At 45.8% G+C, this 27081-nt stretch overlaps 1 protein-coding gene and 1 pseudogene across 1 annotated transcript; both read left to right on the top strand.

Moving 5' to 3' along the window:
- Positions 1 to 8811: 8811 nt before the first annotated feature.
- On the top strand, positions 8812 to 9873 carry LOC132864765 (olfactory receptor 10A2-like). The gene has a single exon (XM_060898181.1). The coding sequence runs from the start codon at positions 8827 to 8829 to the stop codon at positions 9871 to 9873; it is 1047 nt and encodes a 348-aa protein (XP_060754164.1). The 5' UTR covers positions 8812 to 8826.
- A 4062-nt stretch (positions 9874 to 13935) lies between these two features.
- LOC132864763 (olfactory receptor 10A2-like) lies at positions 13936 to 15014 on the top strand (annotated as a pseudogene).
- Positions 15015 to 27081: the final 12067 nt, after the last annotated feature.

Here is a 27081-nt window from a genome sequence, read left to right as displayed (position 1 = left end):
TGCAGTCATGCTGTCTCTAGCTATCTTTACACTAGGTCTTAAATATTTGAGTTAAATTCTACCCTTTTTTAAGTTCATTATGGAAGTCACCAGTGATTTGGTGGGAGTGTAGCTGCCATCAGAGTCAGTTATGCAATTTAAGTTCATTTAATATTTTGAGACAATTAAAAGAATGATTAACATTACTGACGAATAAATACATTCATAATTTAGTTAATAAATAATTGGGAACATAAAGCCTAGTGAATATATTTAAGGTATAAATATAGCAGAACTAATGTTCTTTGTCACTGTGAGGAAGGGGGGTTTTGTTTGTTGCTGCACCCTATGCATGCATGCTCGTCGGAGCATACCTATAACATAAGGTGACCTGTATTAAGTTTATGAAGAGTTGGATTGTGAAGACTTGTCAAGCCTGAAGATTCCTTTTACTCCCCTTGAGTTAACGCAGGGGGCGGCACGGTGGTGTAGTGGTTAGCGCTGTCGCCTCACAGCAAGAAGGTCCTGGGTTCGAGCCCCGGGGCCGGCAAGGGCCTTTCTGTGTAGAGTTTGCATGTTCTCCCCGTGTCCACGTGGGTTTCCTCCGGGTGCTCCGGTTTCCCCCACAGTCCAAAGACATGCAGGTTAGGTTAACTGGTGACTCTAAATTGACTGTAGGTGTGAGTGTGAATGGTTGTCTGTGTCTATGTGTCAGCCCTGTGATGACCTGGCGACTTGTCCAGGGTGTACCCCGCCTTTCGCCCGTAGTCAGCTGGGATAGGCTCCAGCTTGCCTGCGACCCTGTAGAAGGATAAAGCGGCTAGAGATAATGAGATGAGATGAGTTAACGCAGCCAATGAGCTATGCCGTTATTTGTGTTAAATTATGATAATTTTTATGTGAACTTATTCTAATCACAAACGTTAATGCTGTTTACTTGATAACAGAATAACTCATGTTTCGTTATCTGTATATTTAAGTTATATTTCCTTTGTGAGATGTTTATTTTTATCATTATTCTCTATGAGAATATTCTGGAAGGCTGTAGAGTCATTTATGTTTTTGTATTTTATTTTATCTAGTTCTCATGGCGTTTTGACGGCACATTGAAAGCATGGATGTGCAATAAAAGCCCGTAACTCCAAGAACACCTTGTGCTCATGTTTTCAACTGGAGGGGAGCTATAGCCAACATGTTATGGAGAGGGTGGAACACACTGTCCAGGATGACATGAAGTTTCGCCAGCATCCTCATCTCAGACACTGTCTCCAGAGAGTCCAGCTCCATTCCTACATTGTCACTGGCCTTGCAGATCAGTTTATTGAGTCAGTTGGCATCTGCTGCCCTCAGTCTCCTACCCCAGCACACCACAGCATACAGGAGAGCACTGGCCACCACAGACTCATAAAACAGCCTCAGCATAATCCTGCAGGAAGGACCTCAGCCTTCTCAGAAAGTAGAGGCGGCTTTGGCCCTTCTTGTATATGGCCTCTGTATTCTTAGTCCAGTCCAGTCTATTGTCAATATGTACCGTACCCCCAGTTTGCTTGTAGTCCTCAACAATGTTCACACTGACTTCATGGATGGAAACGGGGGTCACCAGTACCTTGTTCCTTCTCATGTCCATGACCAGTTCTTTAGTCTTTGTCATTGATCTGCAGATGGTTCTGCTCATACCATGTAACATAGTTTTCCACCACTGTCTGATACTCAGCCTCATCATCCTTACTGATACGTCCAACTATTGCATAGTCATCAAAGTAGTTCTGAAGATGGCAGGATTCTATCTGATAGTTGAAGTCTGTGGTGTAGAGGGTGAACAGGAAGTGAGAGAGAACTGTCCCCTCTGGTGCCCCAGTATTGCTGATCACCTTATCCGACACACAGTGTTGTAAGTGTACATACTGTGGCCTACCTGTCAGGTAATTGACAACCCAGGACACAAGAGGGGCCTCCACATTCATTGCCATCAGCTTCTCACCAAGAAACACTGGCTTTATGGTGTAGAAAGCACTGGAGAAGTAAAAAAACAAGAACACACACATACTCACACACACATACATATATATGGCGGCATGGTGGTGTAGTGGTTAGCGCTGTCGCCTCACAACAAGAAGGTCCAGGTTCGAGCCCCATGGTCGGCAAGGGCCTTTCTGTGCGGAGTTTGTATGTTCTCCCTGTGTCTGCGTGGGTTTCCTCCGGGTGCTCTGGTTTCTCCCACAGTCCAAAGACATGCAGGTTAGGTTAACTGGTGACTCTAAATTGACCGTAGATGTGAGTGTGAATGGTTGTCTGTGTCTATGTATTAGCCCTGTGATGACCTGGCGACTTGTCCAGGGTGTACCCCACCTTTTGCCCGTAGTCAGCTGGGATAGGCTCCAGCTTGCCTGCGACCCTGTAGAACAGGATAAAGCGGCTAGAGATAATGAGATGATATATATATATATATATATTCACCCTGATTTTAATGTTTAATGTGACTTATGTAAAATAAAACATTATAAAATTCAAAAGGAGAACAACTTTAATCACAAACAGGTGCATACACATATATGAAATTACCTACTTTTTTATGTCCTGACAGTTAAGTGGTTACATTCATAATTAGCAATTTTTAGTGCTTCAGTGCATGTAACAATATGAAAAAATACACTTCCAAACACAGACACACAAGCAGATTATTAATCACATTAATATTATTGCCTGGTTGGGGAAACCACACAACTAAATGAATTGTTGGGCAAAACTGAATGTGGCAGCGGGGGCATGGTCAAGCGTCGGTCTGTGAACGGAGGGCGGAGTCAGGGAAGGTAAGTGGCAGAATCACTACACCTGATGTTAGTTAACCTTTGTTTGTGTGTATTCCCCAGTGACAACGCCCTATAAAAAAGGAGAGAGAGAGCAGAGGAGGGAGACTCTCTCCAGCCAGGAGGCTTGTGTGTGTGTATAGTTTAAAGCTGAAAAGCTATAATAAAGAGTTTGAAAACTCAGTTCTGGCCTGCCGTGCTTCTGTGCTCCACCCACCCTAAACGATTGCAACAGTGGTGCCGAAACCCGGGATGCGGACTACAGAAGAGAACAGCCTCATGGAGTCCTCCCCCTTCAAGGACCTGGTCCATGCCCTCACCATGGCCCAACAGAGCCAGCACCAGGTGCTGGTCACCCTCCGGAAGGAGCAGGAAGAACGGTTTGAAGCCCTGGTGCTGGCGCAGCAGGAAGACCGCCAGGCGTTTCGGCACCTGCTTGCATCGGCGGGGTTCACCATCACCACCGCCACGGACCCTCCCCACCTCACCCCAATGAAGATGGGTCCGCACGATGACCCCGAAGCCTTCCTAGCTCTGTTTGAGCAGGCAGCAGAGGCGTGGGGTTGGCCGGTGGAACAGCGTGCAGCACGCCTCCTTCCCCTGCTAACGGGCGAGGCGCAGCTGGCCGCACTACAGCTCCCCGCCGACCGATGGCTGGCCTACACGGACCTCCGCAGGGCCGTCCTCCAACACGTTGGGTGCACCCCGGAGCAGCAACGGCAGCGCTTCCGCACGCTGCGCCTGAAGGAGGTCGGCCGGCCATTCGTGTTTGGCCAGGAACTCTGGGACGCCTGCCGGCGGTGGCTGAGGGCCGACAACTGCGACGCCGAGGGAATCCTCGACCTGGTGGTGCTGGAACAGTTCATCGCCCGACTTCCAGAAGGAGCAGCAGAGTGGGTCCAGTGCCATCGCCCGGCGTCACTGGATCAGGCCATCGAGCTGGCGGAGGACCATATGGCGGCTGTTCCAATGGCAGGACAGTGTGTCTCCTCTTCTCCCCTCTCTTCTCTCTCTTTCCCCCCTTCTGTTTCTCGTCCTCACCCCATTCCCCCACCCCGGAGGTGGGAGCCGGCTCCACCCCAGCCGGCCCGCTGCACCCACGGTGCCCTACCATTTCTTGCTTCCATGTCTGTGTCTCCCCCCCCCCTCAGGTGAGTGAGCTCCGAAACACCGGTGCAGAGAGAGAGCCTGGGCCGGTTTGCTGGCGCTGAGGGGAGCCGGGGCACCTCCAGCATCAGTGCTCGACAATGGAGGTGGGCGCGGTGGTCCAGATCCCCGATGCGCCAGGGACCGCCCTCGATCGGGCCGGAGTGTATCGCATACCGGTGAGTATCCAAGGGGATATGTATCAGGCTTTGGTGGACTCCGGCTGTAATCAGACCTCAATCCACCAAAGCCTGGTGCAAGACGAGGCATTGGGGAGAGCACAATTAGTGAAGCTGTTGTGTGTGCACAGGGATGTTCACAACTACCCTTTAGTGTCAGTCCAGATTCTATTTCGAGGGGAGAAATTTAGAGTAACGGCGGTGGTTAATCCTCGCCTTACCCACTCAATAATTTTGAGGACTGATTGGCCGGGATTTCGGGAGCTAATGACTCATTTAGTGAAGAGTGGGTCCTGCCGTAGTTTAGCGGGGGGAGTTCCTGGTGTGGCATTGGCGGGAGCAGCTGTCACAGAGCCGTCTATGTCATCACCGCGTCAGAGCGAGGAGCCACCGGCTCCTCCTCCCTCTCTCGGGGAATCCCTTGCGGATTTTCCATTAGAGCAGTCGCGAGACAAGTCTCTGCGGCATGTGTTTGACCAAGTGAGAGTAATCGATGGTCAAACGCTCCAGCCAAATGCCGCCCTGTCCTTCCCCTATTTCTCCATTATGAGGGATAGATTATACTGAGTGATGCAGGACACTCAGACTAAGGAGCCGATAACACAACTTTTGATCCCAAAGAGCTGCCGGGAATTGGTATTCCAGGCGGCTCACTTTAATCCCATGGCTGGACACTTAGGGCAGGATAAGACACTAGCCCGAATAATGGCCCGGTTCTATTGGCCAGGGATTCGCGGCGATGTCTGTAGGTGGTGTACGGCCTGCCGCGAATGCCAGTTAGTAAATCCAGTGGCCATTCCAAAAGCGCCTTTGTGCCCTCTACCATTAATCAAGCCCCATTCAAAAGAATTGGGATGGATCTCGTCCGGCCATTAGATCGGTCAACACGAAGGTATCGCTTTATTTTAGTTCTGGTGGACTATGCAATGCGATATCCAGAAGCAGTGCTACTTCGCAATATCTCCGCACGTAGTATTGCGGAAGTGCTCTTCCGCGTCATCTCCCGAGTCAGAATCCCCAAAGAGATTCTGACTGATCAAGGCACTACGCTTATGTCACGCACACTGCGCGAACTGTATGGGTTACTGGGAATCAAGCCGATCTGCACCAGCGTTTATCACCCACAAACAGACGGCTTAGTCGAACGGTTTAATCGCCCCCTCAAAAACATAATTAAAAAAATTTGTAAGCGAGGACGCACGTAACTGGGATAAATGGCTCGAGCCCCTGCTTTTCACAGTGTGAGAGGTCCCACAAGCCTCCATGAGGTTCTCCCTGTTTGAATTATTATATGGGCATAAGCCGTGTGGCATCCTACATGTACTGTGGGAAAATTGGGAGGAGGGACCTTCACCGAGCAAAAATGAAATTCAGTACGTTATTGATCTGCACGCAAAACTCTACACACTCACGAACCTAACCCAGGAGAATTTGCGGCAGGCTCAAGAATGGCAAATCTGCCTGTATGACAGGGGCATGCGCCTTAGGGAGTTCGCACCGGGAGATAAAGTGCTCGTGCTGTTGCACATGTCGAGCTCCAAATTGATCGCCAAGTGGCAAGGACCCTTTGAGGGCACACGTCGAGTCGGGGACGTCGACTATGAGGTGCGACGAACAGACAGGGGTGGGGCGTTACAGATTTACCACCTCAATCTCTTAAAACTTTGGAACGAGGAGGTCCCCGTGACGTTAGTGTCGGTGGTTCCAGAGAAGGCGGAGCTGGGGCCGGAGGTTCAAAAAGTAAAATTGACATCGACCACCGCTCCGGTCCCCTGTGGAGACCACCTCTCTCCGACCCAACTCACGGATGTTGCTCAGTTGCAGGCAGAATTTTCTGATGTACTCTCACCCCTTGCCAGCCGCACCCACCTCATAGAACACCAAATTGAGATGCCCCCAGGGGTGGTAGTGCGCAGCCCCGCTTACAGACTGCCCGAACACAAAAAAAGTGGTTCGGGAAGAACTCGAGGTCATGCTCGACATGGGCATCGTCGAGGAGTCCCACAGTGACTGGAGCAGCCCGGTGGTCTTGGTTCTCAAGGCCGACGGGTTGGTCTGGTTCTGTGCGGACTACAGAAAAGTCAATGCAGTCTCTAAATTCGATGTGTACCCAATGCCTCATATTGACGAGTTGCTTGATTGACTAGGCACGGCTCGTTTTTATTCAACACTGGATTTGACAAAGGGATATTGGCAGATCCCCTTGACTCCATTATCCCGAGAGAAAATGGCCTTTTCCACACCGTTTGGCTTATACCAGTTTGTCACACTTCCTTTTGGGCTGTTTGGGGTGCCCGCTACGTTCCAGCGGCTTATGGAAAGGGTCCTCCGCCCCCATGCCACCTACGCGGCCACATACCTCGACAACATTATTATGTATAGTAATGACTGGCCGCGGCATTTACAACACCTGAGGGCCGTCCTTAGGTCGCTGAGGCGAGCAGGTCTCACAGCCAACCCAAAGAAGTGTGCAATTGGGTGGGTGGAAGTACGGTATCTGGGCTTCCACTTGGGCAATGGGCAGGTGCGTCCCCAAATTAATAAGACAGCAGTGATTGCGGCCTGCCCAAGGCCCAAGACCAAAAAGGGGGTGAGACAGTTCCTGGGGCTGGCTGGCTACTATCGTAGGTTTATACCTAATTATTTGGACGTCACCAGCTCACTGACTGATCTCACTAAAAAGGGGGCACCAGATCCGGTCCAGTGGACAGAGCAATGCCAGCGGGCTTTCTCTGAGGTAAAGGCTGCACTGTATGAGGGGCCACTATTACACTCCCCGGACTTCACTCTCTCCTTTGTTTTGCAGATGGATGCATCGGACAGGGGGCTGGGGGCCGTTCTGTCCCAGCAGGTGGAGGGGGAGGACCACCCAGTGCTGTACATCAGCAGGAAGCTGTCGGTGTGTGAAGGCTGCTACAGCACTATAGAGAAGGATTGCCTGGCCATCAAGTGGGCAGTCCTTGCCCTCCACTACTACCTACTGGGACACCCTTTCACCCTCTGTTCGGACCATGCGCCCCTCCAGTGGCTCCACCACATGAAGGATGCCAATGCGCATATCACCCGTTGGTATCTGGCATGCCAGCCGTTTAAGTTAAAGGTGATCCACAGACCGGCAGCACAGATGGTCGTGGCGGATTTCCTCTCCCGTCAAGGGGGGCGGGGGGGAGTTGGCTGCAGGCCGGACGGCTCCCCGGCCTGAGTTGGGCAGTGGGGGTATGTGGCAGCGGGGGCGTGGTCAAGCATTGGTCTGTGAACGGAGGGCGGAGTCAGGGAAGGTACATGGCAGAATCACTACACCTGATGTTAGTTAACCTGTGTTTGTGTGTCTTCCCCAGTGACCACGCCCTATAAAAAAGGAGAGAGAGAGCAGAGGAGGGAGACTCTCTCCAGCCAGGAGGCTTGTGTGTGTGTGTGTGTATTGTTTAAAGCTGAAAAGCTATAATAAAGAGTTTGACAACTCAGTTCTGTCCTGCTGTGCTTCTGTGCTCCACCCACCCTAATCGATTGCAACACTGAACAAACAATTTAACACATGAATGGATTCACAAGACTCAAAAATATAATGTTTATTTTTGAAAAAAGAAGGAATCCAAGGCACTCTTTATATCCAACTATATAAAAAGCCTTTATTTTACATGGCTATTTCATACAGAAAACATGAGCTGAGCAGCAATGTACGTGTGTATATGTATATATACAGCTCATGTTTTCTGTATGAAATAGCCATGTAAAATAAAGGCTTTTTATATAGTTGGATACAAAGCGTGCCTTGGATACCTTCTTTCTTCAAAGGTTTTTGCATTCCCTATACAAAAGTGTACCTTCAATTTTTTAATTTTTATTTTTTCTTTCTTTTTTCATCAATTCCTGAGCACTTTGGATTTTTTCTCATCATATAATGTTTATTGTGGGTGTCCTTGTACCACTCCCCACCCACTGCCCATCTTCAAAAAACTGCTATCGGGCCTCAACATCAACATCTCCAGAAACACTTATAATTATTTAATTAACATTCATGAAGAACATGGCATCCACATGCAGGCTTAATCCTTCTTAATTCTTTTGGGAATGGATCTTAATTAACCAATCAAGTTGGCTAAAAAATAATGAATATCCAAAAACACTGATCACAAAAAAAGCATATGTTTTGTGAAGCTCTGAATTGCCACTACAATAAAATTTCACAACAATTGGCTAGTGGAGCCACTATTCATGTTTTCAAAAATGAAAACAAGTATATCTCAGACAAATCTTGTGAGCATATTATATAATTGTTCCCAGATGATTTCTTTATTTATTAGAGTGTTTTCCTTTTCCTGATGCTCCCAACATTTCACGAGTCCTTATGTATTTGTCCTTTCCCTTGTAAACAATGAAATGGGGCTATAAAACCAGACAGTACAAGCAGGTAGGCTATACATTACTTTCTGATCCATCACATGAGAAAGTATGATTCGACATCTCTCCATATCATGCATGCACACAAGTAGACCCAATAGGACAACAAGGTATAAGGTCGGGCAAACAAAAGAGCAAGAGTAAATTTAATTATTTCAATAATCTACATCCAGTTTTCACTGTAACATCTTCACTTTTAAAACTGAGGTAAGCATAAATGGTCCTTTCATGCTGTTAGTCCTTAAATTACTGTATCATTTAAATTTAAGCAATTTCTATAATGCTGAATATGTGTGCATTTTTTTTTTAAATTTATGTCATTATGTCTGTCATTTCAAGTTGGGAAGGACGTGAACAACATTGAAATCTACATCATCATGAGTGATTTGAACTCCAGTTTACTACAAAATGCATCATTTGTGCGTCCAGAGTACTTTTTCATCAGTGGATTTTCTGGAATACCTTTCAGTCAATACTACTTTATTTTTTTAATCTTTGTCTATATTGTCTCACTGTGTGGGAACTCACTCGTCCTTTTCATGATATTAGTTGACCGAACTCTGCATATTCCTAAATACATGGGGATCTTTAATTTAGCTCTGTCAGACTTTGGTGAAGCAAATGCACTGATTCCTAACCTTGTGAAGACTTTTCTTTTTCAGTCACAGTACATATCCTATGATGCTTGCTTGGCGAACATGTTTTTTACTTTTTTCTTTTCTGGTGGACAGTCTTTGACTCTTGTTGTCATGGCATATGATCGTTTTATTGCTATTTGCTTTCCTCTGAGATACCATGCGATTGTAAATCACTCCTTCATGTTTGTAACTTTAACAGCAATATGGCCATTTAATATTATGATAGTAGGCACCATGGTGGTTTTGATTACACGACTTTCATTCTGTAAAACCAATGAGGTAAAAAGCTTTTTTTGTGACCATGGACCAATTTTTAAAATTGCATGTAATGACAATCGCTTAAATCAGATCATGGCAAACATTGGTATTGTAATATACCTCTATGTACCCTTGACTGGAATAGTTGTATCTTACTTAGGCATTCTGTTGGCCCTAATTCAAATTACAACATGGGAGGGTCGTCTTAAAGCATTCAAAACATGTATCTCTCATCTATTGGTTGTAGGAATATATTTTCTTCCTATAACAAGTACATACATTGCAGCTGCACTATCATCTCTCCATCCTAATGCTCGGATAATTAATACTTCACTATCATTAACAATTCCACCTATGTTAAATCCCATTATTTATGCCTTGAGCACAAAGGAATTCAGAAACTTCATAGTGAAAATTATTAAAAAGAAAACTACAATTTCTCAGGTGCAGGCTTTGTCAAAGTGAGAACAGCCATTTTCATTCTTTCAGGGGTCTTCAAGCATGTCTGCAAGGGGCCAGTTTGTCTGCAGATCATTCCATTAAATGAGGGGCCACAAATGAAACAACTCATAGGTGTTTGTTAGATTTGGTTGGAATAAACCTACACCCATACAAACCATTTTCACATGAGATTGGAGAACTCAGATTTCTTGGTTGTCTTCTTTAAACACAAACATTCATACAATCAATGCACATTTCACAGCACACAACCATGACATCATTGGAAATAACTCATTCACCTGTTTCTGGAGTTAATGATGGCACATCTCAAAGGATTCCTGATCATAACAATATGGAGCTAAAAACCTTTCAATATTCCAATTATAATTTACTGGATATAGAAAATGATATAGATCTGGACAACAACTTCTTTTTCAATATTAATGACAACTGCTATCATTATACAAACAAACAATACAATCAGACTGTTAGAACTGACAACAAATTATCCATAATCCATTTCAACAGCAGAAGCATTTATGCAAACTTTAATAACATTAAGGACTACTTAAGTCAGTTTACAAAACCGTTCAAAATTATTGCAAGATCAGAAATTTGGATCAATGCTGATAAGGGGATGGATTTTGAGATGGATAGATATGAATTCAACTATGTAAACAGGAAGAGCATAGGCAGAGGAGGTGTGGCTGTATATGTGGACAAAAATTTAAATTATAGGATATTGGAAAATATTTCAACTGCAATTGACAATCTGTTAGAATGTATAACTATTGAAATCTGTACAGAAAAAAACAAAAATGTAATAATCAGCTGTGTATATATAGAATACCAGGTTCTAGGATGGACTTATTCAAGGACTGGATCGAGGCATCCTTTTTGAGGATGAATCAGAAAGTTATTTTCATCTGTGGTGATCTTAATATTGACCTTTTAAATCCTAAGAAGCATAAAATGACTGACGAATTCATTAATACAATGTATAGTATGAGTCTTTATCCAAAAATCACCAAACCTAGCAGAATCACATCATACAGTTCCACATTAATCGATAACATATTCACTAATGACATTGAAAACAATACTGTGAGCGGATTACTTATCATTGACATAGATGGGATAAGGTTCTTATGCTGGAATGCAGTCTTTTCCTTTCTCCAAACATAACGTTTCTCATTAAACCAAAAAGTTCTATTTTGGTCTCATCCATCCACAAAACATTTTTCCAATAGCCTTCTGGCTTTTCCACGTGATCTTTAGCAAACTGCAGATGAGCAGCAATGCTCTTTTTGGAGAGCAGTGGCTTTCTCCTTGCAACTCTGCCATACACACCCTTTGTTGTTCAGTGTTCTCCTGATGGTGGACTCATGAACATTAACATTAGCCAATGTAAGAGAGGTCTTCAGTTCCTTAGAAGTTACCCTGGGGTCCTTTGTGACCTCGCCGACTATTACAACCCCGATTCCAAAAAAGTTGGGACAAAGTACAAATTGTAAATAAAAACGGAATGCAATAATTTACAATTCTCAAAAACCGATATTGTATTCACAATAGAACATAGACAACATACCAAATGTTGAAAGTGAGACATTTTGAAATTTCATGCCAAATATTGGCTCCTTTGAAATTTCATGACAGCAACACATCTCAAAAAAGTTGGGACAGGGGCAATAAGAGGCTGGAAAAGTTAAAGGTACAAAAAAGGAACAGCTGGAGGACCAAATTGCAACTCATTAGGCCAATTGGCAATAGGTCATTAACATGACTGGGTATAAAAAGAGCATCTTGGAGTGGCAGCGGCACTCAGAAGTAAAGATGGGAAGAGGATCGCCAATCCCCCTAATTCTGTGCCGACAAATAGTGGAGCAATATCGAATGGAGTTCCACAGTGTAAAATTGCAAAGAGTTTGAACATATCATCATCTACAGTGCATAATATCATCAAAAGATTCAGAGAATCTGGAAGAATCTCTGTGCGTTAAGGGTCAAGGCCAGAAAACCATACTGGGTGCCCATGATCTTTGGGCCCTTAGACGGCACTGCATCACATACAGGCATGCTTCTGTATTGGAAATCACAAAATGGGCTCAGGAATATTTCCAGAACACATTATCTGTGAACACAATTCACCGTGCCATCCGCCGTTGCCAGCTAAAACTCTATAGTTCAAAGAAGAAGCCGTATCTAAACATGATCCAGAAGCGCAGACGTCTTCTCTGGGCCAAGGCTCATTTAAAATGGACTGTGGCAAAGTGGAAAACTGTTCTGTGGTCAGACGAATCAAAATTTGAAGTTCTTTATGGAAATCAGGGACGCCGTGTCATTCGGACTAAAGAGGAGAAGGACGACCCAAGTTGTTATCAGCACTCAGTTCAGAAGTCTGCATCTCTGATGGTATGGGGTTGCTTTAGTGGGTGTGGCATGGGCAGCTTACACATCTGGAAAGACCCCATCAATGCTGAAAGGTATATCCAGGTTCTAGAGCAACATATGCTCCCATCCAGACGACGTCTCTTTCGGGGAAGACCTTGCATTTTCCAACATGACAATGCCAAAGCACATACTGCATCAATTACAGCATCATGGCTGCGTAGAAGAAGGGTCCGGGTACTGAACTGGCCAGCCTGCAGTCCAGATCTTTCACCCATAGAAAACATTTGGCGCATCATAAAATGGAAGATACGACAAAAAAGACCTAAGACAGTTGAGCAACTAGAATCCTACATTAGACAAGAATGGGTTAACATTCCTATCCCTAAATTTGAGCAACTTGTCTCCTCAGTCCCCAGACGTTTACAGACTGTTGTAAAGAGAAAAGGGGATGTCTCACAGTGGTAAACATGGCCTTGTCCCAACTTTTTTGAGATATGTTGTTGTCATTAAATTTAAAATCACCTGATTTTTCTCTGTAAATGATACATTTTCTCAGTTTAAACATTTGATATGTCATCTATGTTCTATTCTGAATAAAATATGGAATTTTGAAACTTCCACATCATTGCATTCTGTTTTTATTTACAATTTGTACTTTGTCCCAACTTTTTTGGAATCGGGGTTGTACATGCCTTGCTCTTGGAGTGATCTTTGTTAGTCGACCGCTCCTGGGGAGGGTGACAATGGTCTTGAATTTCCTCCATTTGTACACAATCTGTCTGACTGTGGATTGGTGGAGTCCAAACTCTTTAGAGATGGTTTTGTAACCTTTTCCAGCCTGATGAGCATCAACAATGCTTTTTCTGAGGTCCTCAGAAATCTCCTTTGTTCGTACCATGATACACTTCCACAAACATGTGTTGTGAAGATCAGACCTTGATAGATCCATGTTCTTTAAACAAAACAGGGTGCGCACTCACACCTGATTGTCATCCCATTGACTGAAAATACCTGACTCTATTTTCACCTTCAAATTAACTGCTAATCCTAGACATTCACATGCTTTTGCCACTCACAGATATGTAATATTGGATCATTTTCCTCAAATAAATGACCAAGTATAATATTTTTGTCTCATTTTTTTAACTGGGTTCTCTTTATCTACTTTTAGGACTTGTGTGAAAATCTGATGATGTTTTAGGTCATATTTATGCAGAACTATAGAAAATTCTAAAGGGTTCACAAACTTTCAAGCACCACTGTAATTGTTCCAAGATGGTTACTGTATTTATTAGAGTGTTTTCTTTTTCCTGATAGTCCCCAACATTTCATGTGTCATTATGTTTTTGTCCTTCCCCTTGTTCCCAAAAGAGTACTATCAAAAATAAACAATGAAATGGGGCTATTAAACCAGACAATACAAATTGGGTAGGCTATACATTACTTACTGAGATATCATGTGAGAAAATATGGTTCAACATCTCTCTATATCATGCATGCACACTAGTAGAACTGATAGTACAACAAGGTATAAGGTCGGGCAAACAAAAGAGCAAGAGTAAATTTAATTATTTCAATAGTCTATCCAGTTTTCACTGTAACAGCTTACTTTTCAAACTGAGGTAAGCGTAAATGGTCCTTTCATGCAGTTAGTCCTTAGATTACTGTATCATTTAAATTTAAACAATTTCTATGATGCTGAATATGTGTGCATTTTTTTTTAAATTTATGTCATTATGTCTGTCATTTCAAGTTGGGAAGGACATGAACAGCATTGAAATCTATATCATCATGAGTGATTTGAACTCCAGTTTACTACAAAATGCATCATTTGTGCGTCCAGAGTACTTTTTCATCAGTGGATTTTCTGGAATACCTTTCAGTCAATACTACTTTATTTTTTTAATTTTTATCTATATTGTCTCACTGTGTGGGAACTCAATTGTCCTTTTCATTATATTAGTTGACCAAACTCTGCATATTCCTAAATACATGGGGATCTTTAATTTAGCTCTGTCAGACTTTGGTGAAGCAAATGCACTGATTCCAAACCTTGTGAAGACTTTTCTTTTTCAGTCACAGTACATATCCTATGATGCTTGTTTGGCGAACATGTTTTTTACTTTTTTCTTTTTGCTGGACAGTGTTTAACTCTTGATGTCATGGCATATGATCGTTTTATTGCCATTTGCTTTCCTCTGAGATACCATGCGATTGTAAATAATTCCTTCATGTTTGTGATTTTAACAGCAATATGGATATTTAATGTTGTTGTAATTGGAACAACTGTGGTTTTGATTACACGACTTTCATTCTGTAAAACCAATGAGGTAAAAAGCTTTTTTTGTGACCATGGACCAATTTTTAGAATTGCTTGTAATGACAATAGCATAAATTCCTTCATGGCAAACTTTTGTATTGCAGTATACCTCTATGTACCCTTGACTGGAATAGTTGTATCATACTTAGGCATTTTGTTGGCCTTAATTCAAATTACAACATGGGAGGGCCGTCTTAAAGCGTTCAAAACATGCATCTCTCATCTGTTGGTTGTAGGAATATATTTCCTTCCTATAACAAGTACATACATTGCAGCTGCACTATTCTCTCTCCATCCTAATGCTCGGATAATTAATACTTCACTATCATTCACAATTCCACCTGAGTTAAACCCCATAATTTGTGTCTTGAATACAAAGGAATTCAGAAACTTCATAGTAAAAATGTTTCAGAAGAAAACTACAATTTCTCAAGTGCAGGCTTTAGCAAAGTGAAAACAGCCATTTTAATTTTTTCAGGGGCCTTCAAGTATGTCTGCAAAGGACCAGTGTGTCTGCAGATTTTTCCCTTCAATTCGGGGCCACAAATGAAACAACTCTTTGGTGTTTGTTAGATTTGGTTGAAGTAAACCTACACCTAAACAAACTATTTTTGGATGAGATTGGAGACCTCTGATTTTTGGTTATCTTGTTCAAACATAAACATTCATACAACCCCGATTCCAAAAAAGTTGGGACAAAGAACAAATTGTAAATAAAAATGGAATGCAATGATGGGGAAGTTTCAAAATTCCATATTTTATTCAGAATAGAACATAGATGACATATCAGATGTTTAAACTGAGAAAATGTATCATTTAAAGAGAAAAATTAGGTGATTTTAAATTTCATGACAACAACACATCTCAAAAAAGTTGGGACAAGGCCATTGTAGTGGTTCAGTGTTGGTGGGTGGAGCACAGAGGACGGCAGGACAGAGATCAGGTTCAACAATAGCGTTTATTGCTACACTTTTCAGTCTAACAATCTTTCAAATAGACCCACACACGACTGGCGTCTGGTTCGGGGATGAGCTCCTCTGCTCTCTGCTCTCCCTCTTTAAGTAGGGCGCGGTCACTGAGAAGACACACAAACAGGTTAATTGCTCTCAGGTGTAGTGATTCTGTCACTTACCTTCCCTGACTCCGCCCCCTGTCACAGACCGGCGCTTGACCACGCCCCCGCTGCCACATACCCCCACTGCCCGACTCAGGCCGGGCGGCTGTCCGGCCTGCAGCCGACTCCCCCCCCCCCCCCTCCCTTGACGGGAGAGGAAGTCCGCCACGACCATCTGCGCCCCCGGCCTGTGGACCACCTTGAAATTAAAGGGTTGGAGTGCCAGATACCAACGAGTGATCCGCGCATTGGCATCCTTCATGCGGTGGAGCCACTGGAGGGGCACGTGGTCCGAACAGAGGGTGAAAGGGCACCCCAGCAGGTAGTAACGGAGGGCGAAGACCGCCCACTTGATCGCCAAACACTCTTTCTCTATGGTGCTGTAGCGCCCCTCACGCACCGACAGCTTCCTGCTGATGTATAAGACTGGGCGGTCCTCCCCCTCCACCTCCTGGGACAAAACAGCCCCCAGCCCTCTGTCCAATGCACCGGTCTGCAACATAAAGGGGAGAGAGAAGTCAGGGGAGTGTAAAAGTGGCCCCCCACACAGTGCAGCCTTTACCTCAGAGAAAGCCCGCTGGCATTGCTCCGTCCACTGGACTGGATCTGGTGTCCCCTTTTTAGTCAGATCAGTCAGCGGGCTAGTGACGTCCAAATAATTAGGTATAAACCTACGGTAATAGCGAGCCAGCCCCAGGAACTGTCTCACCCCCTTTTTGGTCTTGGGCCAGTCATTACTATAGACAATGATGTCATCTAGGTAAGCGGCTGCATAAGTGGCGAGGGGGCGGAGGACCCTGTCCATCAGCCGCTGAAACGTAGCGGGCACCCCAAACAGCCCAAACGGAAGTGTGACGAATTGGTGTAATCCGAACAGTGTGGAAAAGGCCGTTTTTTCTCGGGATAGAGGAGTCAAGGGGATCTGCCAGTATCCCTTTGTCAAATCCAGTGTCGAATAAAAGTGAGCCGTGCCTAGTCGATCGAGCAACTCATCAATCCGAGGCATTGGGTACGCGTCAAATTTAGCCACCGCGTTGACTTTTCTATAGTCCACACAGAACCAGACCGACCCGTCGACCTTGGGTACCAAGACCACCGGGCTGCTCCAGTCACTGTGGGACTCCTCGATGATGCCCTTCCCGAACCACCTTTTTTTTGTGTTCGGGTAGCCTGTAAGGGCGGCTATGCACTACCACCCCCGGGGGCGTCTCTATGTGGTGCTCTATGAGGTTAGTGTGGCCAGGTAGGGGCAAGAACACATCTGAAAACTCGGTCTGCAACTGGGCGACCTCCGCGAGTTGGGTTGGGGAGAGGTGGTCTCCACAGGGGACCGGAGGGATACCTGACACCAATGCTCCTTTTGAACCTCCGGCCCCAGCTCCACCTTCTCCGGAACCACCGACACCAACGCCATGGGGACCTCCTCATTCCAGAGTTTAAGCAGATTGAGGTGGTAAATCTGTAGTGCCCCACCCCTGTCCGTTCGCCTCACCTCATAGTCGATGTCCCCGACTCGTCGTGTGACCTCAAAGGGCCCTTGCCACTTGGTGACCAATTTGGAGCTCGATGTGGGCAACAGTACGAGTACTTTATCTCCCAGTGTGAACTCTCTAAGGCGCGTACCCTTGTTGTACAGGCGGGCTTGCCGTTCTTGGGCCTGCCACAAATTCTCCTGGGTTAGGTGGGTGAGGGTGTGGAGTTTTGCGCGCAGGTCCATAACGTATTGAATTTCATTTTTGCTTTGTGAAGGTCCCTCCTCCCAATTTTCCCGCAGCACATCTAGAATGCTGCGCGGCTTACGCCCATATAATAATTAGAACGGGGAGAACCCCGTGGAGGCTTGGGGGACCTTTTGCACTGAAAACAGCAAGGGCTCGAGCCACTTATCCCAATTACGTGCGCCCTCACTTACAAATTTTTTAATTATATTCTTGAGGGTGCGATTGAACCATTCCACTAAACCGTCCGTTTGTGGGTGATACACGCTGGTGCGGATCGGCTTAATCCCCAATAACCCATACAGTTCGCACAGTGTCCGTGACATAAACGTGGTGCGTTGATCAGTCAGAATCTCTTTCGGGATTCCAACTCGGGAGATAACGCGGAAGAGCGCTTCCGCAATACTGCGTGCTGAAATATTGCGCAGAGGCACTGCTTCCGGGTATCGCGTTGCATAGTCCACCAGAACTAATATAAAGTGGTACCCTCATGCTGACCGATCTAATGGCCCGACGAGATCCATCCCAACTTTTTCAAACGGGGTCTCGATTAATGGAAGAGGGCGCAAAGGCGCTTTTGGAATGGCTGCTGGATTCACTAACTGGCATTCGCGGCACGCCATACACCACCTACAGACATCGCCGCGAATCCCCGGCCAATAGAATTGGGCCATTATTCGGGCTAGTGTCTTATCCTGCCCTAGGTGTCCAACCATGGGATTAAAGTGAGCCACCTGGAAAACCAATTCCCGGCGGCTCTTTGGAATTAAAAGCTGCGTGACTCGCTCTTTAGTTTGAGTGTCCTGTGTCACTCGGTATAACCTATCCTTCATAATCGCGAAGTAGGGGAAGGACAGGGTGGCGTTCGGCTGGAGCGTTTGACCATTGATTACGCTCACTTGGTCAAACGCATGTCGCAGAGTCTCATCTCGCGACTGCTCTAATGGGAAATCTGTGAGGGATTCCCCAAAAGAGAGAGCAGGGGCCGGCGGCTCCTCACTCTGACGCGGAGATGACGTAGACGGATCTGTGACAGCTGCTCCCGCCAAAGCGACACCGGGACCCCCCCCCCCCATTAAATGGCAGGACCCACTCTCTACTAAGCATGTCATTAAACCCCAAAATCCTGGCCAATCAGTCCCCAAAATTAAAGAGTGGGTAAGGCGAGGATTAACCGCCGCCTTCACTATAAATTTTTCCCCTCGGAAAAAAATGTGGACTGACACCAAAAGGTAGCTGTGAACGTCCCGTGCACACACAACACCTTCACCCCTGTGCACCCCCCAATGCCTCGTGTTGCACCAGGCTTTGGTGAATTGAGGTCTGATTACAACCAGAATCCACCAACGCCTGATATGTATCCCCTTGGATACTCACCGGTATGCGATACGCTCCAGCCTGATTGAGGGCGGCTTCTGGCGTGTCGGGGATCCGAACCACCGCGCCCACCTCCATTGACGTGCACTGCTGTTGGAGGTGGCCCGGTTCCCTGCAGCGCCAGCAAACCGGCCCGGGCTTCCTCTCTGCACCGGTGTTCTGGGGCTCACTCACCTGAGGGGGGGGGAGACAGACACAGAAGGGACAAACGGGAGGGCACTGTGGGTGCGGCGGGCCAGCTGGGGTGGTGCCGGCCCCCGCCTCCGCGATGGGGGAATGGGGCGAGGACGGGACACAGGAGGAGGGAGAGAGAGAGAGAGAGGAGGAGAGAAGAAAAGAGGCGGTCTGCTGTCCTGCCGCCGGAACAGCCGCCAAATGGTCTTCCACCAGCTCGATGGCCTGGTCCAGTGGCGCCGGGCGGAGGCACTGGACCCACTCCGTGGTTCCTGTTGGCAAGCGCGCGATGAACTGCTCCAGCACCACCTGATCAACGATCTCCTCGGTGTCGCGGTTGTTGGCCCTCAGCCACCGCCAGCAGGCAACCCGGAGTTGCTGGCCAAACGCGAACGGCCAGCCGACTTCCTCCAAGCGCAGAGCGTGGAAGTGCTGAGGCTGATGTTCGGGGGTGCGCCCCACACGCTGGAGGATGGCCCGGCGAAGGTCTGCGTAGGCCAGCCGGCGGTCGGCGGGGAGCTGTAGCGTGGCCAGCTGTGCCTCTCCCGTTAGCAGGGGGAGGAGGCGCGCCGCGTGCTGATCCATTGGCCACCCCGAGGTCTCCGCGACTTGCTCAAAGAGAGTGATGAAAGCCTTGGGGTCATCCTGCGGGCCCATCTTTGTCAGGGTGAGGGAGGACGGGCCCGCGGTGGAAGCATCGGTTGTCCCCGTCGACGCGAGGAGGTGCCGGAACGCCTGTCAGTCCTCTTGCTGGGCCAACCCCAGGGCCTCGAAGCGCTGCTCCTGCTCCTTACGGAGCGTGACTAACACCTGGTGCTGGCTTTGCTGGGCGGTGGCGAGGGCGTGGACCAGGTCGGCGAACGGGGAAGACTCCATGGGGCGGTTCGGCGTTGGTGCTCCACGTCCCGGGTTTCGGCACCACTGTAGCGGTTCAGTGTTGGTGGGTGGAGCATAGAGGACGGCAGGACAGAGATCAGGTTCAACAATAGTGTTTATTGCTACACTTTTCAGTCTAACAATCTTTCAAATAGACCCACACACGACTGGCGTCTGGTTCGGGGATGAGCTCCTCTGCTCTCTGCTCTCCCTCTTTAAGTAGGGCGCAGTCACTGGGAAGACACAAAAAAAAAGGTTAATTGCTCTCAGGTGTAGTGATTCTGCCACTTACCTTCCCTGACTCCGCCCCCCGTCACAGACCGGTGCTTGACCACGCCCCCACTGCCACAGCCATGTTTACCACTGTGAGACATCCCCTTTTCTCTTTACAACAGTCTGTAAACGTCTGGGGACTGAGGAGACAAGTTGCTCAAGTTTAGGGATAGGAATGTTAACCCATTCTTGTCTAATGTAGGATTCTAGTTGCTCAACTGTCTTAGGTCTTTTTTGTCATATTTTCTGTTTTATGATGTGCCAAATGTTTTCTATGGGTGAAAGATCTGGACTGCAGGCTGGCCAGTTCAGTACCTGGACCCTTCTTCTATGCAGCCATGATGCTGTAATTGATGCAGTATGTGGTTTGGCATTGTCATGTTGGAAAATGCAAGGTCTTCCCTGAAAGAGACATCGTCTGGATGGGAGCATATGTTGCTCTAGATCCTGGATATACCTTTCAGCATTGATGGGGTCTTTCCAGATGTATAAGCTGCCCATGCCACACACACTAATGGAACCCCATACCATCAGAGATGCAGGCTTCTGAACTGAGTGCTGATAACAACTTGGGTCATCCTTCTCCTCTTTAGTCTGAACAACACGGCATCTCTGTTTTCCATAAAGAACTTCAAATTTTGATTCGTCTGACCACAGAACAGTTTTCCACTTTGCCACAGTCCATTTTAAATGAGCCTTGGCCCAGAGAAGATGTCTGCGCTTCTGGATCATGTTTAGATACGGCTTCTTCTTTGAACTATAGAGTTTTAGCTGGCAACGGCGGATGGCACGGTGAATTGTGTTCACAGATAATGTTCTCTGGAAATATTCCTGAGCCCATTTTGTGATTTCCAATACAGAAGCATGCCTGTATGTGATGCAGTGCCGTCTAAGGGCCCGAAGATCACGGGCACCCAGTATGGTTTTCCGGCCTTGACCCTTCCACACAGAGATTCTTCCAGATTCTCTGAATCTTTTGATGATATTATGCACTGTAGATGATGATATGTTCAAACTCTTTGCAATTTTACACTGTTGAACTCCTTTCTGATATTGCTCCACTATTTGTTGGCGCAGAATTAGGGGGATTGGTGATCCTCTTCCCATCTTTACTTCTGAGAGCCGCTGCCACTCCAAGATGCTCTTTTTATACCCAGTCATGTTAATGACCTATTGCCAATTGACCTGATGAGTTGCAATTTGGTCCTCCAGCTGGTCCTTTTTTGTACCTTTAACTTTTCCAGCCTCTTATTGCCCCTGTCCCAACTTTTTTGAGATGTGTTGCTGTCATGAAATTTCAAATGAGCCAATATTTGGTATGAAATTTCAAAATGTCTCACTTTCGACATTTGATATGTTGTCTGTGTTCTATTGTGAATACAATATCAGTTTTTGAGATTTGTAAATTATTGCATTCCATTTTTATTTACAATTTGTACTTTGTCCCAACTCTTTTGGAATCGGGGTTGTACAATGAAAGATCAAATAAATAGTCAAAGAAATAAATCAGAACAGTAAGAACCCAGAAAGTACCATTTTTTTGTTTGTAAACTGTGTGCTAGAATGAACCTTGAGCATTTCCATTCACTTCATTCATATTCTATAATTCTGAATTGTTTTAATGCCATAGATCAAAAATACTGGCTCCCTGTCATTGGGGATCTTACAGAGAAAGCACAACAATCTGCTCCAAAATTAAGACCAAGAAACCACAGGCAGAACATATAATTTAATTTGCGACTGTGAATAAGTTCTGGCAGAATTGTGATATGTTACATCAAAACAATTTTCTTACTTCAACACATTATATTTTTACAGATGTTACAAATGTACAAATTATTGTTGCACATTTTATACTATACATACATGTAGAAGGTCAGAGCAGGTGGGTGGAGCACAGAAGTATGGCAGGACAGAACTGAGTTCCAAAAACTATTTATTGTGTTACTTTTCAGTCAAACACACACACACTCCCAGTCACCCAGACACACACATACACAAGTTGTCTGGTGCGGGAGAGAGCTCACTTCCTCTGCTCTCTCTCTCCTTATATAGGGTGTGGTTGCTGGGAAGACACACAAACACAGGTTAATTGTTCTCAGGTGAAGTGATTCTGCCACTTACCTTCCCTGACTCCGCCCTCCTGTCACAGACCGGCGCTTGACCACGCCCCCGCTGCCACAATACACTATTTGGCCAAAAATATGTCGACACCTGAAAATTAAACATCCATCCATTATCTGTAGCTGCTTATCCTGTACAGGGTCACAGGCAAGCTGGAGCCTATCCCAGCTGACTATGGGCGAGAGGCTACACCCAGGACAAGTCACCAAGTCATCACAGGGCTGACACATAGAGACAAACAACCATTCACACTCACATTCACACCTACGGTCAATTAAGAGCCACCAATTAGCCTAACCTGCATGTCTTTGGACTGTGGGGGAAACTGGAGCACCCGGAAGAAACCTATGCAGGAACGTAGAGAACATGCAAAATCCACACAGAAAGGCCCCCCATCGGACACTGGGCTTGAACCCAGAACCTTCTTGCTGTGAGGTGACAACAACAATAAAATAAATAGGAATAATTCAAAATGCAAGCTTGAAATTATATCTTTTTAGGTGGGATCCCTAATTCACCCTGTCTGGTACACCAGTCCATGGCAGAGCATTATTCATCCACACTTAGAGAGTAATTTAGTGTAGCCAGTTTGACTACCTTCATGTTTTTGGTCAGTGAGAGGAAACTGAAGAACCCAAAGCAAAGCCACATGGACACTCGGATAATATGCAAAACTGACAATAAACAGACAGTAACCTGCACTCAGGATCAAACCAGGGACTCTGCAGCTGCAATGCTGCCCACAGCATTACACTCAACTCATATATTCAAGCTGTAGAAGCCATTATCAAATATGCTTCCAATTACTAAGCAATCTCTTATTGACAGATGAGTATGTCAGGAATGTAATTTCTGTGACTCTTCAAACCTTGTGCTAACACTCAAAAATCATGGGTTGCTTTAAGCAATTAACTAAGTACCTGAAAATGAAGGCAATTTATTTACAATGCAGAGAAACTTGATAAAAAGACATCAAATTGCTTCCAGTTCACAATCTCCATCCATTAAATTGCCAATATGAAATGGCAGTTAAGGGGAACTGTGGAAGTCAATGGTAGATCTGAAAGACAAAGAAAACTTTTAGATACAACTGCCCATGTCTCATCTCATCTCATTATCTCTAGCCGCTTTATCCTGTTCTACAGGGTCGCAGGCAAGCTGGAGCCTATCCCAGCTGACTACGGGCGAAAGGCAGGGTACACCCTGGACAAGTTGCCAGGTCATCACAGGGCTGACACATAGACACAGACAACCATTCACACTCACATTCACACCCACGGTCAATTTAGAGTCACCAGTTAACCTAACCTGCATGTCTTTGGACTGTGGGGGAAACCGGAGCACCCGGAGGAAACCCATGCGGACACGGGGAGAACATGCAAACTCCGCACAGAAAGGCCCTCGCCGGCCACAGGGCTCGAACCTGGACCTTCTTACTGTGAGGTGACAGCGCTAACCACTACACCACCGTGCCGCCCAACTGCCCATGTATTGGCCAAAAAGCAAAGCAAACCCCCATATGACACGAGGGACTTGCAAGATGCTTCAGCTGACAAGGGTGGTGTTGCACCATTTTATGTTGCACTGTCGCTTTCACAAACATGATGTGCAAAGAAGAGTAGTCAGAACGAAATGTTACCTGTGACCATCATAAAAGAGAATGTCTGGAGAAAAAAAATGAAAAGAAGTATTTTGAAAACAACTGCTGAACTGATGAATTAAAAAGGGAACTTTGTTTCCATAATAATCAAAGACATATTTGAAGAAATAATACAAGCAGGAGTGACTTCTCGCCACCCATAACTGATGCTCGATCATGCCCCTGCTGCCACAAATAATAAGTACTTAATGTTTTGTCACTCCAGCTCATTTTTCTCTACTCATCTCAAATATGCAGTGATTGCTTGAGTTTGGAGCTATCTTGTGCAACTTGTGTCAAGTCAGAGCTAAAGTTTTTTTTTGTCATTCAAGATTATGGGGAGACTCTTTTTTCCCCTCTTAATTTTCTACACTATATCGCCCAAAGTAGCCAGTGCCCAGAATAACCTGACCTTAAGGGGGACAAATTGGTATAAACCGAATTGGGTGGAAAATGCAGTTTTTTCATGGGTTAAGGGAGTCAAGGGGATCTGCCAAAATCCCTGTGTTAAATCCAGTGTTGCGTGAAAACAAATCATGCCAAACTGATCGAGCAACACATCAATGCGAGGCATTGGGTACGTGTTGAATGTAGACATTGTGTTGAGCTTTCCATATTCCACACAGAACCGGACCAACCCGTTGAACCTGGGGACCAAGACCAACGGGCTGCTCCAGTCGCTGTGTAACTCCTTGATTATTTCCATTTTGAGCATGTCCTTGAGTTCATCATGAACTGTTTTGTTGTGTTCAGGTAAGTGGTATGGGTAGCTATGCATGACCACCCTTGTGGTGTCCTGATCTGGTTTTCTATGAGGTGGATGTGACCAGGACGAGGTGAGAACATGTCGGAAAACTTGCAATTTGGCAGCCTGACCGAGTTGGGATGGAGAGAGGTGGTCTCCACAGTGGACCAAGGTGGATCTCGCAGCTACATTCATTTTCACCTCTTTCCCCAGCTCTTCCCTCTTCAGAACTACTGTCACTCAACACCAAGGGGATGCTCTTGTTCCAGAGTTCAAACACATCGAGGTGGTACATCTGCTGTGCCCTGCCTCCATCCGTTCGTTTCACCTCATTTTACATGTCCTCAATTCGCCATGTGACCTCAAAGGGCTCTTGCCACTTAGTGACCAATTTAGAGCCTGATGTGGTTAATAACACGAGTAATTTATCCCCTGGTGTGAATTCTCCAAGGCGCACACCCCTGTTTTACAGCCGGGGCTGATGTTCCTGCATCTGCAAATTCTCCTGGGTTAAGTGACTGAATGTGTGGGGTTTTGTGTGCAGGTCGAGAACATATTGAATTTCGTTTTTCCTATAAGAAGGACCCTCCTCCCAATTTTCCCACATGATATCAAGAACGGCATGAGGCTTGCACCCCTACATTAATTCCAATGGGGAAAACCCTGTGGAGGCTTGTGGGACCCCTCATACTGTGAATAACATGGGCTCAAAGCATGTATCCCAGTTATGTCTGTCTTTGTGCACAAACTTACGAATTAAGTTTTTAAGTTTTTTTTTTAAATCACTTGACCAAGCCGATGGGCTAGACCTACATGGTTGATTCATGTCTCTTCTTCTTTCAGCTATTCCCATTAGGAGTCGCCACAGTGGATAATGTCCTCTCATCTCCTCCTGTCCTCCCTGGCCTTTTCTGGAGCACCAACCGTCCTCATGTCCTCCTTCACCACAGCCATAAATCTCATCTTTGGTCGTCCTCTTTTCTTTTTACCTGGCATTTCCATCTCCAACATTCTTTTCCCAATATGTCCTGGATCTTTCCTCTGTATGTGTCCAAGCTATCTCAATCTTGGCACTCTCACTTTGGCTCCAAGCCATCCTACATGTGCTGTCCCTCAAATATTCTCATTTCTAATCCTGTCCAACTTTGTCACTCCCAATGAAAAGCTCAACATCTTCAACTCTACCACCTCCAGTTCATCCCCCTGTCTTTTTTTGTCATTGTCACTCTCTCCAAACCATACAACATAGCTGGTCTTATTACTGTCTTGTAACCATTCCCTTTCACTATTGCTGGCAACCTTCTGTCAAAAATCACTCCTGACACTCACCTCCATCCATTCCAACTTGCTTGCATTCTTCTCTTCACTTCTCTTCTGCACTCTTCGTTACTTTGTACAGTTGACCTCATATTTGACCTCATCGGCTGTGACCACCTCTATTCCTTGTAGCTATACCATTCCACTGTCCTCACTCTCATTCATGCACATGCACTCTGTCTTGCCCCTACTGACTTTCATTCCCTTCCTCTCTAGTGCATATCTCCATGTCTCTAAGTTTTCTTCCACTTGCTCACTGTTTTCACTACAGATCACAATATCATCTGCAAACACCATTGTCCATGGAACCTCTTGCCTAATGTCGTCTGTCAACCTGTCCATCATCATTGCAAACAGAACAGGGCTTAGGACTGAGCCCTGGTGCAATCCAACATCCACCTTAAATGCCTCTGTCATTCCCCTTGCACATCTCATTGCTGTAACACTGTCCTCATACATATTCTGCAACAATCTCACAATTGCCTTCCATCTCTCTTTCTCCTCCTTTTCATATCAGTTGCATAGTTTCCACTGGTGCCCTTCTGGGAAGCATGTCTCTAATCATGCCTCTAAATCATGACATTATGTGTGAAAATGTTACACAGCACCACTGCTTCCAGGTATCATGTTACATCGTCCACCTGGAGTAAAATAAACAATACCCTCAAGCAGACCAATCTTTACCTTTACCTAGTCCCATCTTCATGCCTGAGGGTCGGAGACTATGGTGGCATCCAGTATCAGCCTCTTCCACTCCCTCCTGTCTCTGGCTCTGTGAGAACACTCTGCAAGTGATGTGCCCATCCAGTCTCGGATGTCGTCACTCCACCTCCTTCGTGGTCTCCCACAGCTCCTCTTACCATTGATGGTCCCTTGTAATATGTGAGTGGTGATGTTACCCGCTCTTGTGACATGACCAAAATATTGGAGTTTCTGCCTTTTAATGATGTTAAATAATGTTCTTCCCACTCCCAGCTCTTCGAGCACAGAGTCATTTGTGCGATGGTCAGTCCAGCTGATACGCAGTATCTTCCTGTAGCATTTAATCTCCAGGGCCTGGATCCTGCGGATGTCACTGTCATGTAGAGTCCATGCCTCACAGCCGTAGGTTACCACAGGCCAGACAAGAGTCCTCAGCACTTTCAGTTTAGTGGCTGTCTTGAG

Source organism: Neoarius graeffei, chromosome 17 (genome assembly GCF_027579695.1).
Source record: "Neoarius graeffei isolate fNeoGra1 chromosome 17, fNeoGra1.pri, whole genome shotgun sequence".
Classification (NCBI taxonomy): Eukaryota; Metazoa; Chordata; class Actinopteri; order Siluriformes; family Ariidae; genus Neoarius; species Neoarius graeffei.
The sequence above is the reverse complement of the archived record's forward strand: the minus strand, read 5'-3'. Positions and strand labels throughout refer to the sequence as shown.